Here is a 15,823-nt window from a genome sequence, read left to right on the forward strand (position 1 = left end):
TACTTATGCCTCGGTGGACGATGCCTTACGGCTCGTGCGCATGGCAGGTGTTGGGGCGTTGCTGGCGAAGAGCGACATTCAGTCGGCTTTTCGGCTACTGCCCATCCATCCTTGGGATTTCAGTCTTTTGGGAATGCAATTTGAAGGTTGTTTCTACGTGGATCGAGTGTTGCCCATGGGCTGTTCCGTGTCCTGCTCCCTTTTTGAAGCTTTCAGTACCTTCTTGCAGTGGAGGTTCACTTTTGTTACTGGCCACTCCCTGGTCTGTCATTACTTGGATGATTTTCTTTTCATTGGGGAAGGTCGCTCCGGGCAGTGTCAGTCGGCTTTGAACAGCTTTCAGGCACTGGCGGAGGAATTGGGCGTTCCTTTGGCGTCTGACAAGACTGAAGGCCCCTGTACGTCCCTGGTTTTCTTGGGGATTGAAATTGACACGCTGTCTATGATGGCGAGATTGCCTGCACCTAAAGTGAAGGAAATGTCTGATTTCATACAACTGGTCTTGGGGGAACGGAAAGTCGCTTTGAAAATTGTCCAGAAGCTGTTGGGATACCTAAATTTTGCTTGTCGGGTTGTGCGGGCGGGTAGGACATTCTGCAGGCGTCTGGGGCTGTCCATGTCCGGTGCGACCCTTCCCCATCATCGGGTACGCATTACCGCCGCGGTCCGTTCCGATCTGACTGTCTGGCTTCAGTTTCTGCAGGATTTCAATGGCGTGTCCTTGTTTTTTGCGGATGAGGACATGGTGTGGCAAGTACAGTTGTTCACTGATGCTTCCGGGGCTCACGGCTTCGGGATCTTTTGGGACGGTAGGTGGTGTGCGGCTGGATGGCCGGCGCACTGGCAGGAACAAGGCCGTAGCATTGCCTTTCTTGAGCTCTTCCCACTACTGGTTGCTTTGTATCTGTGGGGGGATGAGTTTCGGAATAGATCAGTTCTGTTTCATGTGGACAATTTGGCAGTGGTACATCTTGTCAATCACCAGAAGGCTCGTGATTTGAGGGTGTTGCGCTTACTGCGCGCTTTCATGCTACGGTGTCTGCAATTGAATATTGTGTTTAAAGCACGGCATGTTCCCGGTACCTCTAACTGCATCGCTGACTCTTTGTCTCGATTTCAGTGGGCAGAGTTCCGCAAGTTAGCTTCTGGGGCGGACCTGGAACCAACAGCGATCCCACAGTACGTATGGGACCTGGGGGATTGAGGGTTCACCACTTGGTCGAACAGTCAGTGGCTGCCTCCACAAGGCGGGGGTATGTGAAGGCTTGGAGTGAATTTCTGCAGTTCGGTAAGGATTGGGTGGGACCGTCTGGGGCTGTTTGGTCTGATGAACAGGGCATCTTGCAGTTTGTGTTGCATTTGGCTGACAAAGGTTTATCGCCCACTACCATTTCGGGCAAGTTGGCTGGGATTTCTTTTTATGGGCAGCTTTGGTGGGGAAGGGATCCGGTTGGGGGGGTGTTGGTTCGTAAAATGTTGAAAGGTTTGGCCAGGCTTCGGGCTGGTGGTCCCCAGCTCCGGCAGCCAGTTACTTTTGAGTTGCTTCAGTTGTTGTTACCAGAGTTGGAGGTGTGTTGTCATGATGCCTTTGAGTGTGCCAAATTCCGTTTGTGTTTCATTTGGTTGTTCTTTGGGGCATTCCGGGCATCTGAATTGTTGGGGTTACGGGGTAGGGTAGGCATGACGAGTAGTGAGGTGGTGTTGGAAAGTGTGAGGTTGCGGCTGTGGCTGCGGGCCTCCAAAACTGACCAGTTGGGAAGGGGTAAGTGGGTGTTCCTTGGCAGGAGTGGAGTTTCTGCATGTTGCCCGGTTGGGGAATGGGAAGGGTTTGTCTCCTCTCCGCATTTTGTCCAAGGATCTATATTTTGTCATGTGGATGGTAGTCCCATTGTGGCGTCACAATTGTTGGCTGTCTTGCGCAAAGTGTTGTTGCGCTTGGGGAAGGATCCGGTTCAGTTTGGTACACATTCATTCAGAATTGGTGCGGCAACGGAGGCCGCTCGTTTGGGGTGGGACTGGTCCCAGATCCGGCGCATTGGGCGCTGGCGTTCCAAGTGCTGTGAGAAATATGTACGAAAGTAGTGCATTTTTGGATTGTCTAACATTTCTTTTTCTCCTAGGTCCTTGGCCGTCGGTCGCCGGAGGCAAACGGAGGGTGTGGATACTGGGGCACTCTTTTATTAAACGTGCAGCTGTAGCCGCTGCCAATCAGCTCTGTGGGAGATCGCTGGGTCTCAACAGCACGTCACACGAAGTCTCCTGGCATGGAACTGGGGGCATGCGCTGGGGCGGGCTTTTTCCCGCCTTGGCAGCTTTGGTTTCCCAGTGTTTGGGGGGCCCTCCGGATCTCCTGGTGCTACATCTGGGAGAGAATGACCTGGTTACTTTATCGGGGTTGACTTTGTTGAAACTCATGAAGCAAGACCTGGAAATTATAAGAACCACATGGGTGACCACCATGTTGATATGGACTGAATTTGTGCCTCGTCTACAATGGCGTGGAGCGAGGAACCATTCTGCTCTCGAAAAGGCCCGGAGAAAAGTGAACAGGTCGATGCGACCTTTTTGTCATAATTTGGGTATATATTGTTTGAATCATTATCATTTACAGGTCTCGGAACATCATTTATTTTGTGAGGACGGAGTGCATCTTTCAGCTTTGGGTCTTTCTTTTTACCTGTTGGAGCTCAGGGATTTGATTAGTAAAGTTCTTCAAGTTCAGTTATGGTGTGCCCCTTCCTGTTCTTTTGGTGGGGCAGGAAAACACTAAAGGTTTTCCTGGGTGGCGGGGTTTTTGTAGGGGGGGTGGGCAGCCTGGAGCGGGTTGGCCATCCTGAAGGGTAGCGTGGGTAGGTTAGGGGTAGTAGGTAGGAGTTTTCGTTCTGGGTTTTGGGATTCAGTTTTTGCAAGATCATTGTACAGTTGGAATTTGTAAATAAATAAATAATGAAATGTGTTTCGTGAAATGATGATGCACCTGTCCTAAAATAAATGGCCTTTTTTGCTCCTAAAAGAAAGAGGTGGACAATGATTTCTTGCGCGAGGGGGGACCCAGGGAGAGCCAGGCACGAGCCGGTCTCTTCCTGGGTAGGTTCGCGCGAGAATCAGGAAATCAGGTGGGACTGATTAGGGAACAGATATAAAGGGGTCAGGCTGACGGTTGGGAACTGCGTAGCGGGTGGCTATTAGGGAGGTTTGTTTTGCCCCACCCACCCTCCCTCTTTTTCTTTTACATTTGGGTGGGGGTGTCTTTTCTTCTTCTGCGGTACTTTAGGTGCTGCTCCTTTCCTTAGCCTGCCACAATTAGGATGGGTGCAGGTGTGCTAACTAGAGGCGGGGTTTTTGTAGGGGGGGTGGGCAGCCTGGAGCGGGTTGGCCATCCTGAAGGGTAGCGTGGGTAGGTTAGGGGTAGTAGGTAGGAGTTTTCGTTCTGGGTTTTGGGATTCAGTTTTTGCAAGATCATTGTACAGTTGGAATTTGTAAATAAATAAATAATGAAATGTGTTTCGTGAAATGATGATGCACCTGTCCTAAAATAAAGTGGCCTTTTTTGCTCCTAAAAGAAAGAGGTGGACAATGATTTCTTGCGCGACCATAAATGTTGGTTCACCTGAGAAAAGCTGTTATGTGATTTGGTTTTCAAGTGGGTGTGCGCTTTTATGAGGAATCCAGACAGGCCCCAGAGAACAGTATGGGTATTGGCTTCATTCTTTTATTCTTTCTAGCCACTGTCCCATTTGGCACTCCCCACTCAACCTCTTCTCAGTCGCCATCTTTGTTTTAATCCTGACTCACCTACTTGTGCTCAATCTGGTATCTTCCTTTGCCCCATTACCAGTGGCGGCTTCTCTGCTAAGGCAGAGGATCGTTGCCCTTCAGTGCAAAAAGGAAAAATAAAATGACAATAACGTATCGTTATTATCATTTTATATTTCCTATTGCATGCAGTCAGTGGACTGTGTGCAGTGTGGGGCGAGGCTGGGCAGCGCAGTGCAGGGGGAGGAGTGGTTTGCACTCCTAAAGTGCGCATGAACTGTTTGGCGGACCCTCTTGGGTCGACCAAACAGTTCATGCGCACTTTGCATGTTCCTACCAGGCTGCATTACACAGGCTGGTCAAGAGTAAGCACAGGCTTCCTGTTCCAGTCTGATCGCCGATCCACGGCACTAAGACCAATCACTACGCTGCATTGCAGCGTTGTGATTGGCTCAGGAGAGCCTGTATTCTGGGTGCTTCCTGCTGCCGGCCGGACTGCAGAGGAAGTGGAGTGTGATGAAACCCAGTGCCAGATTGGTTCTCTTAAATACTCTTCAATATATGAAGAGGCACTATGCTGCTATTGGGACACATATTGGCACCTGTGCTCATTCAGTGTTTGTTTTCCTGAAGTGAGCTACGACCTGCTGTGATTTGGGGAGGATTGCACCAATAAAGGTGTCATTAAGGGAGAATCGTACCAATGAAGGAGGGATTGTGTGAGGGTCGAACCAATGAAGGGGGGATTGTGGGAGGATCCTACCAATAAATGTGCCCCGAATTCTGATGGTGTAGTGATTCTATACAAGATGTAGTCTCTGCTTCCAGACAGACCGCATCACAATGTGATATAGCTCAGGGAGTTAAGGGTAAAACTGTGGGTTCATAAATCATGCTTGCTCACCGACAATTGATTAGTAAATCTAAAATGATTCTTTTGTATTAAGATACAGAATTTTTCCAACTAATTCTAAAGAGTGACTAGGCCTGGAAAGCATGCTGAAAGCTGTACCTTGATAAGAAGTTCTCCAGTGAGCGCGTCTTGTCTTCTTTCTTGCAGGAAATGCCGTCTTTCTTCTGTTTTTCCATTTCCTTGATCCGTGATTGGAAAGTATCAACCAAATCAAACACAGACTTCATTGCTATTGGCACTTCGTAGTATTGCTGAGCAAACAGAAAAAAAGGTTTCAGGTTCAGAAACTGCGCGAGCCAATGAAAGCCTCGCTGCCATGGAATCGCACAGAAGCATGGCGTGAAATCTAAACAAAGCTTACGCTTGTCACTCATCATAAAGCTCATGGCATGACTGTTTGGTGAGTGTCGATCATGGATGCTTTTATTCTACAGCAGTACAGTATTGCTGGCTCAGAAAACATTGGCAACTTTTGCCCCTTTGGAAATAATGGGACTTTTAGCATTCGGACACCATACTTCATCATCTTTAATGCCATGTATTTTGCATAGGTTTTGTGCAATTGAAAATATACACCATTTATGTTATTTGTAGAAAATAGACTGTATTTATTCAAATTAATGATGGAGTGAATTTCAAAATGCTGTTATGCGAGCACCAGCTTATGGAACTTTCTGCAATTTCAAATTTTAGAGCTGAGATACCCAAGTCTTGGCAGCGGAGAAATTATAAGTGAGATAGTGACAAAGCCAAAACGAAAATAAAACCACGTTAGCATGCACAGTACATTCCAGCTGATAAGGATGAACAGAGATGGGAGATCGAGCCTGGTTCAACCCAAGCACCGATGACCAAGCTGAAGAAGGTGACTCTTCATCGTGAGGAAATGGCCCTGAGATCCAGACATTCAATCAATCAAGGAGTTGTGAGGTGTGCTACTCACCCGTGAAAGTCTCAAGGCACTGGGGAGGTGGGGGGGGGGGGGGGGGGGCTGCTTCGAGTCAGTTGAAAAGCCAGGTCGAGGCTCTTCCTGAAGGTGTGCAGAGCAGAGGAGCGTCTGATGTTGACCCAGAGCTCTTTCCAGGCCTTTGCCACAACGTAGGAGAAGGCTCTTCCCCCTGCTCTGGTTCTGCGGATGTACAGGGATTCTCTGGAAGGAGACTCTTTTGTTGAGATATTTGGGTATGGTGTTCTGGAGGTATGTGTAGGTGTGGGTGAGAAGCTTGAAAGTTACCCTCTTCTCGACGGGGAGCCAATGGAGGTCTTGCAAATGTTGGGTGATGTGATTATGTCGTGGGATGATGAGGAAGAGTCTGGCTGCGGTGTTCTGGATGGTCTGGAGTTTGCGACCAGGTTTGTTGATTCCAGCGTAGAGGGCGTTTCCGCAGTTCAGTCTGCTTGTTATGAGTGCACGGGTGACAATTTTTCTGGATTTGGGGGGATCCATGTGATGGTCTTGTGAAGGATACAGAGGGTGTTGAAGCAAGTGGAGGCAACAGCGTTGATCTGGTTGGTCATGGTGAGGGAGGAGTCGAGTATGATGCTGAGTTTCCGGGTGTGGTCCGTGGGGGTGGGGGGTTACCAAGGGCGGTGGACCGCCAGGTATTGTCCCAAGCTGAGGGGGTGGGTCTGAGGACTTCTGTCTTCTCCGAGTTGAGCTTCAGACAGCTGCTGATCATCCAGGATGCCACTTCTTTCATTTCTTCCTGGAAGCTGAGTCTGGTGGCATTGGTTTCCTTTGTGAGGGAGAGGATGAGCTGGGTGTCGTCGGCATAGGATACTATCCTGAGTCCATGCTGTCTGACGATGGCAGCAAGGGGGCCCATGTAGATGTTGAAGAGTGTGGATCTGAGCGATGATCCTTGGGGTACTCCGCAGGTGATCTCTGGGGGTTTGGAGAGGAAGGGCGGGAGTCTGATCATTTGGGTTCTGCTGGCGAGGAAGGAGCAGAGCCAGTCGAGGGCGGTTCCCTATATATGGTGTTGAAGACTGCGGAGAGGTCTAGAAGGATGAGGGCCGCGGTGTGGCCTTGGTCGAGGAGCATGCGGATGTTGTCTGTGGCGGCGAGGAGGGTGGTCTTGGTGCTGTGGTTGCTGCGGAATCCGGATTGGGAAGGGTCGAGGATGGTGTTCTCTTCAATGAAATTTGTCAGCTGGGCGCTGACGATCTTCTTGGTGACTTTGGCCATGAAGAGAAGGAGAGAGATGGGTCTGTAGTTTGTCAGGTCCGTCAGGTCTGCAGAGGGGCTTGACTTCTGCGCGTTTCCAGTCGTCGGTGAATGTGCCGGTTTTGTAGGTGGCGTTGCTGGTGCATTGTAGCTTGGGTGCTATGGTGGTGGCAGCTCTGTGGAAGACGTGCGGCGGGCAGGGGTCCTTGGGGGCTCCTGAGTGAGTAGTCTTCATGGTTGTGGTTGTATCGTCAGTGGTGACCGGGGTCCAGGCAGTGATGGTAGGCTGGCTGCCTGGGGTTGAGGCGACAATGGTAGGCTGGCTGTCCTCGCTGAAGGAAGTAGTGGTTTCAGGAGTCTGTTCACTGAAGTTGTCGCAGAGGGCCTTAATTTTCAGATGGGAGTAGGAGCCGAGCTTGTTGCAGAGGTCCTGGGAGGGTGTAGCGTCCGTGGCTTCACTAGGGGGTTTGGTGAACTGTTGGATGATGCTAAAGAGTTCCTTTGAGTTGCTGGAGTTGGCGAAGATTTTGTTCCGGATTAAGGTCCTTTTGGCGGATCTGATGAGTTGAAGGTATTCTGTCATGACGTTCTTGTAGGTGTGCTGGTGTTCTGTGGTTTTGCTGTTCCTCCATCATTTTTTGAGACGTCTGGAGGTGTGTCTGGATTCTTTGAGGTCGGTGGTGAACCAGGGGGCTTTATGGGGTGCTGTCTGTCGGGGTTACTGAGGGAGGCGAGCTTGTCTGCGCAGTTGGTGATCCACCGGTGTAGATCTTTGGCTGCATAGTTGGTGTTAGTCGATGCGGGAGGGGGATCGTGGTTGAGGGTGGAGTTTAGGTGCTCCTATGTGACTTTGCTCCAGTTCCTTCGCTGTGGGCGTGGAGTGGGTTTGTGAGCGGTGGCATTGCATTCAAGTCCTCAAAACTAAAGAGATGGAACAATCCAAAAGAAGATTGGGAGAATTAGGCATTATAAGAAGGTAATAATGGCAGTGGCGGCTGGTGTCCGGGTTGAGTGGTGGGGGGAGGAGGGACGAAGGATGACAACAAGAATAAGTAAAAAGAAACTTACCTACTGCATCGCCGCTCTTCTGCTCATTATCAGCACAGGCTCCCAGAATCTGCTGCAGTCAATCCTGATGCTGCTCTTATGCTGCATGAGAGCAGCATCAGGATTGGGGTGAGCACCCTTGATTTACGCTTTCAGAGAGACTGGGATCCTGTGACTGCTGTCTCCAACCTGGTGACGCAACACAGGTTGGAGACAGCTTCACTTAAGCAGGTCGGTTTGGCCGTCCTGAGATGGCCAGCCAAACCCACATGCGTACTTACAATAGTGGCCCCCCTCTGTGACTGCACCCGTAATGGGCCCACCCCTAAGACTCACCCAGGAGAGAAAAATAAAATGTTAATAAACCTTGTTTATTATCCTTGTAGGTAAAATGGGAGGAAGAGGGAGTCAGCAGTAAGATTTTGCAGTATTTACAGCATTACTGGTAATTTAAACATTTTGGGTAAACACCAGTCAAGAGGAGCGATTGCAGGAGGATAGTGCTGTAAGATTCATAATTTGAGAACAGAACAGAAGGGTGCATGAGGGATTAGAGATATAAGAATAGGTTTGATAAAGTGTGTGCCAGCAAAGGATGTCAGGATTGATGAGTGGGACAAGAGAGGCAAATAAGGGAAGAAGTGCAGATGTGAGTATTGCTGAGGGGGCATGGCTTGGACGCCGATCGGGATGGCGGCGTGAGCTCGCAGCTCCGCGCGGAATCCCGCTAATTCTCCTCATTTCTGCACCCTGGGCGACCCGTGCTCGACACTCCTGCCCTACGAAGTGTAGGGGGGCCGCTGGGTGTCGGTGGGAAGTTGCTGGGGGACAGCTAGCCCCGAGGAGACCCTGATGAGCGACGGCTGAGGTGTCGCCGAGAGTGCGAAGAAAATGGCGGCGGAGCAGACGGGCGGCTCCGGGTATCGACATTGAGCGGCCTTGGCCCCGACTGGCGGAGGACTCTGCAGCCGAGAGAGCGAAGCAGTAGGGACTGTGGTGACAGTCCTGAAGATCAGGGGACGGGGACACCGGCTCCGCTCGAATTTTGAGACTATTAGCTGGCCGCTATCCCTCCCTTTTCCCCTCCTCCTCCTGGCTCACGAGGAGGCAGGTCAGACGGTGTATCCCCACTTGGCCCTTGGAGCTGGGGGCATCGGCGGTGGTACTTGATCCTGCCCAATATTGGGAAGCTTGCGCCGACCGGCGAGTGCCGGGACCAGACGGGCTTCCTGGCCTGTGACGCAGTACCCTAAGATGGCGGCTTCGGGAGGGCTGGTGGCCGTGGAGAGCGGACCGGGGGACATGGCGGCGCTGTCCCAGATGGGCGAGACCCCCCCGCCGGAGTTGGACCAGGAGCAGCGACTGAATAGACGCCTGGATGCCATACTGGACGCAATTACCTCGACCAAGGAGGCGTTGCAGCAGGACATTGCGCAAGTAGCCACAGGGCTGGGGCTATTGCGAGCGGACCATGCGAAGCTGGCGGATAAGGTCAAGGACCATGATCAGCTGCTGTTGGACCTGAAACCGTCGGTGGTGACAGCGGAGCATAAGATCACGGACATACTGGCCAGGTTGGACTCGCTGGAGCGACGTGCGGAGGATGCGGAAGGCCGCAATAGGAGGAATAACGTGCGGGTCGTAGGCCTGCCGGAAAGAATTGAGGGGGAGGATGCGGTGGTCTACATGGAGGACTGGTTTCGAACTGTGGTGGCGCCGGAGGGGCTTACTCCTTTCTTTACCCTGGAAAGAGCCCACAGGGTGCCGGCTCGCCCGCCAGGACTTGGCCGCCCCCCCCCGACCGATGGTGGTGCGGCTTCTCCATAAGGACCGGGACCTCCTCATCCAGAGGGCCCGGACGTTGGGCCTGTTTGAGGTGGAGAACAGCAGGGTCACAATCTTCCCGGACTACACCCAGGCAGTCCAAAGGAACCGAGCATCGTTCCTGGCGGTGAAGAAGGAGCTGCGAGAGGAGGGCATTCAATACTCCTTGCTCTTCCCGGCCAAGCTGCGGGTTATTCTGGATGAGACCACGCACTTCTTTCAGACTCCGGACGAGGCATGGCAGTGGCTGGAGTCGTACAGGGCGGGGACGGACAGGTCGCACAAAAGTAGGCGAGATCGGCCTAAACCGCCTCAGATCAGACAATCGCAACGCATCCGGTCCCGCAATAGGTGCCAGCGGGAGAAACGGGAGGCCCAAATGGCTGCGGAAAAGAGGGATGCGCTCGCAGCGACGGCGGCCATCACGGGGTCGCAGCAGGAGAGTGAACTGGTGGAGTCGGACTCTGGCGGTGAGGGCAGCAGGACAGGAGAGGACCTTTCGGAAGCGGAAAGCTCGAAGGGGCCGGTGGTGCACCCCCAGACTTCTAATGGGATATTTCACGGTTGAGGCTGTGTTGAGATTTGGTCATGATCTGATGGTAGGGCGGTATCCTGCTGGTTATGGGTGGGTTGCTGGGTAGGGTGCCACGCGGGCAGGATGGGATGAGAGTGCGGGGCGTGGGCTCCGCTAGCTGGGATCGGCGATAACTCACCCCCCTAGGGCCCTTAAGGCCTTCTGTGGTGGAGACCACAGGTTCGAAGAATGTGTGGTTGGTTTGAGGTTTGGATTGGGGCTGACACCGGGTTTGTAGGCTCTGTCCTGGGGAGTAGGGTTTGGGGTGTTTTTCTTTCTAGAGTTTCTTTCGGGGGCAACTGCTTCGGTGGGGATGTGAACTGGTGTTCTTTGACCTGGACTGCTTGCTGCTGGTATAGGGACGTTACCTAATTTAAAATGCCTAACGTGGAATGTCCGGGGGGTTACGAACCATGGTCAAGCGCCACAAGGTGCACGCATATCTGGTACGAAGGGGGGTACAGATTGCTATGCTACAAGAGACCCATCTGACAAAGAAGGAATGTGCTGCGTTGCAAAAAAGATGGCGGGGCCAGGTGTTTGGCACCACTTACTCAGCCTATGCCAGAGGGGTACTGATTTGGGTGAGAGGGGGGATTCCGTTTCAGGTGCTGAACCAAGTGGTGGATCCGGAGGGCAGGTTTGTGGCGGTGGAGGGGCGGTTGTATGGTAGGGATGTGGTGCTCTGTTGTGTGTATGCGCCAAATGCTGATCAGGCCCGATTCTTCGATGGCCTTTCCGGGTCCTTGGCTTCTTTCCTAGCGGGCCCGGTGGTACTTGGGGGGGATTTCAACTCGATCACAGATGTGGTATTGGATAGGTCTCACCCCCCCTTGTTGATTCCCCGGTGCGTAGGTTGGCCATGCATAGGAAGGACTGGCAGGACAGGTGGGGGTTGCGGGATGTGTGGCGGGAACAGCACAGGGACACCAGGGACTATTATTTTTACTCAGCTCTCCATGCACTACATGTGAGGATAGATTCAGTGCTCTGTGGCGGATCCCTGGCCCCATTGATATCACACACAGAATACCTGGCTAGAACCATTTCGGATCATAATCCCCTATTGGTACATATCCAGTGGCAGCAGGAGCGCTCAGCAATCCCAACATGGCGGCTCCGGCCAGACACGCTAGAGGACTCAGTGTTTAGTGACGCTGTCCAACAGGGCATCGATAATTACTTCGGCGAGAATGAGGGTACAGCCACGTGCAGGTCCACTGAACGGGATGCGATGAAAGTGGTGGTGAGAGGGGTATATCTGGGTCGGTTTTCGAATGCTCGTACGACTGTGCTGAATGCACTTGCAAAGACGGAGGAGAATCTGAGAGACTTGGAGCGGCGTAGGCCGGCTAGGCCAGACTTACAGGCCCGGTTGTTGGAAGCGAAGGAGGTGGTCGCCACCGAAACGGAACGGCTGAGGTGTTACGACTACAGGCAATACGCGATCAGAGCGCATGCTGAGCGGGACAAGGTGGGCACGCTCTTGGCCAGACTCGCTAACCCTGAAATTAGGGGCTGCCCGGTCCTTAGCATTGACAATGCACTGGGGGAGACGGTATATTCTCAAGCAGCGGTGTTGGAGTGCTTTCGAGTATATTATGAGCAATTGTACCAGAGTCAGTTGGGAGCGGAGGCCCCGGAAATTGCGGAATACCTAGAGGCAAGGCAGCTTCCGGTCCTCGATGGGGAGGACGCGAAAGAGTTGGGCGGCCCGATCACGCTTACTGAAATACGGGTGGCAATTAAAAATATGGCTCAGAATAAAACACCCGGGGTGGACGGGTTACCAGTGGAATTCTACCAACAGTTTGTGGACAGCTTGGCGCCAAGACTGCTGGTGGTGTATACGGAGGCTTTTGAGTCGGGGGGTTTGCCTGAGTCCATGAGGGAAGTTTTGATTGTGCCGCTTCTAAAGCCCGGCAGGGATGCGACAGATGTGAGGTCCTACCGCCCGTTGTCCATGCTGACGGTGGACTACAAAATCCTGAGCCGGATTCTGGCCACCCGGCTGGCCCCACACATGACGGGCTTGGTACACAGGGATCAGGCGGGGTTTATACCCACGAGGAGCATGGCGATGAATGTCCGCCGCCTGGTGGGGATAATGGACGCCATGTTGGACGAGGATGGGACCCAAGCGGTATTATCCGTGGACATAGAGAAGGCGTTCGATAGTTTGGAATGGGTCTTTCTGGATGGAGTGCTGGAGAGGTTTGGCATAGGTGAGGGGTTCCGCCGGTGGACGAAGGTCCTGTACTCCTCAGCGAAGGCGCGGGTACGTCTGGGTGGTTTGGTGTCTGCAGCGTACCCGGTGGGTAGGGGCACGAGACAGGGGTGCTCCCTTTCCCCTCTCCTGTTCGCTCTGGCGATGGAACCCTTGGCGGTCCATTCCAGGACAGGTGACAGATACGCGGGGATAGATAGCGGCGGGCGGCTACATCACATCTCGCTATATGCGGACGACCTGTTGCTGTACTTAGACGACACGGAGCGGGCCCTGGAAGGAGCGATGGACCTGTTGTCGGAATTTGGCCAGTTGTCGGGCCTTAAAGTCAACTGGGCGAAGACCTGTGTATTTCCGCTGAGAGCGGAGACGCCCGGCCCTGCTCGTGACCTAGGGGTAGTCTGGGAGCCATCTTGCTTCACTTATCTGGGAGTCCGTATCTACCATGCGACCACGGACCTATTGGAAGGCAACATTGGTCGGTGCGTTTAGGCGCTGAGGGGCAGCATGTCCTTTTGGTCGAACCTCCCGCTGACGGTACTGGGTAGGATTGCTCTCTTGAAAATGGTGGCGCTCCCCCGCCTCCTGTATTACTTCAGGACATTGCCCATTTGGATTCCTCAGAGGGTCTTTAGGGACCTGAGGACGATGATTATTGGTTTCCTGTGGGGACATGGCCGCCGAAGAGTGGCTCTGAGCACGTTGCTACGCCCCAAGATTGAGGGGGGATGGCTGTTCCTGATTTTGAGCTGTATTACTTGGCGGCGCAGCTCCAGGTTCTCACGCAACATGTGGCCCGGGTGTTTAGGGGACCGGAGAGTGACCGAGAGCTGGGGATACAACGCCATGTGCTGTCTTATATCATTATGCAGCAGAGGCTGGAGCTGCGGGGCCTCACAATGGAGGAACGGACGCTCAGGCAGTGCTGGCAGAGGAGTCTTAGGAGAGCGAGGGCGACTCGGCCTTATGCGCCAGAAATACCGATTGGCATGTTGACGGCCCTACCACACGGGGGCGATTGGTCATCATTGCTGGAATGGGAGGAGGCGGGTCTTCAGGTGGTGGGAGACCTGTATGTCGACGGGACCTTGGTGCCTTTCAGAGTGCTTCAGGAGCAGTTCGGGCTATCTGACGGGGGGTTCCTCTTGCATGCGGCGGTGGTAGCGGCTATACAGAAGCACTGGAAAGGTGGGCTCATAGAACTGGACACGACTATGGCATGCCAGTATGTGGTGATGGCAGCGGGCACCTTTAAGGCTGTGACCTGCCTCCATAACAGGATGTTACACGAGGGACTGGAACCGCTCCAGGGGCTCAAAGCTAAATGGGAGGAGAGTGTGGGCAGGCCCATCCCAGACACGGTGTGGAGCCACATTCTGCGGCGCACATGGAAAGGCACGAGGAATGCGCGTTTCCAACAAGTGCATTTCTTTGTGCTACATAGGGCCTATCTGACCCCGGAAAAAATACGGCGGTACTTTCAGGTGCAGGACGCACGGTGCCCGAGGTGTTCGTCTCCGGAGGTGGACATGGACCATTTGTTTTGGGGTTGTCCGCATTTGGAGGCCTACTGGGTAGAGGTGGGGGACCTCCTGAACGATGTGACCGACAGGGAGGTGGACTTCGACATGGCGGCGTGCCTGTTGCTCTGGTTCCCGCACACCAAACATACTAAGGTGACGAGCACATTTATTGACTTGGGCCTGATACTGGCACAAAGAGAGATCTCGTGGCATTGGAAGTCTAGGAGCGGGCCGTCAGTGAGGAGGTGGAAGAATGAATTGTTGCGATGGTCTGAGTGTGAGAGTGTGCTCCGAATGAAACAGGCTGTCAAGCTTGGTAATGAGAAAGCCTTGGATGCAGCGCGTGCATGGGAATTGGTGGTGCAAGCCTTGCGTGACTCTTTAGTGGAAGATGAGGACTGAGTGAATGGGACCTGTGGACACTGCGAGGCGTACTAACTCAGAGTTGTCATTGACACTGTAGCGGGATCCATACTACACTTCAGGACGGGACACACTCCATCAGCAGTTGCCGAGGTGGGGACATTGGGGGGTTGTTTAGTGGGAGTTCGGGGTGGGCCGGAAGCCAGGAGGTTGGGTGACCGCGATGGCGACACTGTGTTGGGGAAGGCCTGTGGGGTGTGGTGATGCGCGGGAGGAGGCAAGGGGCGCGGGCCAGGAATGGAGGGCCCAACAGTGCGCGGGGCGGGTCAGGAAGCGGATGGTAGCAACGACCTGCATATGTGGGATGGCTGATGAAGTTATTTGTTGTGGGTGGGGGGGTAAAATGCGGATACGTAAAATGATCTTTCGACCATTGTCCCTATGGGACATTCACCGTGATGCCTTCCTGCTATTTAAGGTACTACGCCGCCCGGCCTCCGGGATGCGGGCTGAATGGCTGTGTATGGTTTATGTTTTAATGCTTGAACGGGGGGACATTACGAGTGGACTGGTTGAGCCATTGTATGCTGTGGTTTCTAATTCTGCAATAAAAAAAAAAAAAAAAAAAAAATGTGAGTATTGCTGAGGTAGTGTATGTTCCGGCTCTTGGAGTAATAGTGCTTGACAATGCCGCTGGATTAGAGCATGGTGGTTGTGATATTATTGGGATTGAAAGAGGTTGCGACTGAAATGTTTTGGGTAGCTATTTAGAATAGCATCAGAGAGACCCAATTAGTTATTTTTAGAATGTAGACTTGCTTTCATTTATGGTCCTGCAGCTGCTACTGTAAGTATGATTGCCACAATTTCTAAATAACCAAGCTGGAAAGCAGTGGCATAGCTAGTCTGGTGCCCATGGCTGTCGGGCATTTGCTGCCCCGCGACGGCCACAGGTAAGAGCGGAGAGGGGGTGGGGGTGGCGACGGTCCCTACATTTGACGCTCACGTCAGCCGCACGTCAAACTCCTGCTGGCCAAGGCAGACCCCCCACGCCTCCTTGTTACGCCACTGATGGAGAGAAAAGAATACTGTAAGTTAATTGAGAAATTAGGAGATGGTAAAAGATTGTGCATCCTAACTGTGGATTAGTTGGTAAATGAGCTTGTTGTCGTATTAATGTGAGCTTAACATAGTTACCCTGTGAGGGTATTCGGGCTGCTGGCATATTGCAAGAGGGCAGTATTAGCACATGAGGGATACAGGGGTGGACAAAAAAAAAATACGAAAGAGGGCAGGATTAGCAGAGGATGGATTAAAGACGGAGTTAGAGTAGGGAAATGAATCAGAGGCATTAATGGTATCAAAAGAAGCACATTTTGCTACTAAATTGCAAGATTTTTGCACCAGGGTAAATTAGGATTACTGATAC

General features: G+C 52.7%; 1 protein-coding gene across 1 annotated transcript in view; it reads right to left on the reverse strand.

Annotated features, from left to right (window-relative positions):
- CCDC80 (coiled-coil domain containing 80) overlaps positions 1-15,823 on the reverse strand; it is a 315,033-nt gene that overhangs the window by 164,108 nt on the left and 135,102 nt on the right. The window contains exon 5 of the mRNA XM_086934101.1: positions 4,769-4,920. Coding sequence (XP_086790227.1) covers positions 4,769-4,920 — 152 coding nt within the window. The remainder of the gene's footprint in view (positions 1-4,768; positions 4,921-15,823) is intronic.

This window comes from Lissotriton vulgaris, chromosome 8, assembly GCF_964263255.1.
Source record: "Lissotriton vulgaris chromosome 8, aLisVul1.2, whole genome shotgun sequence".
NCBI classification, from domain to species: domain Eukaryota; kingdom Metazoa; phylum Chordata; class Amphibia; order Caudata; family Salamandridae; genus Lissotriton; species Lissotriton vulgaris.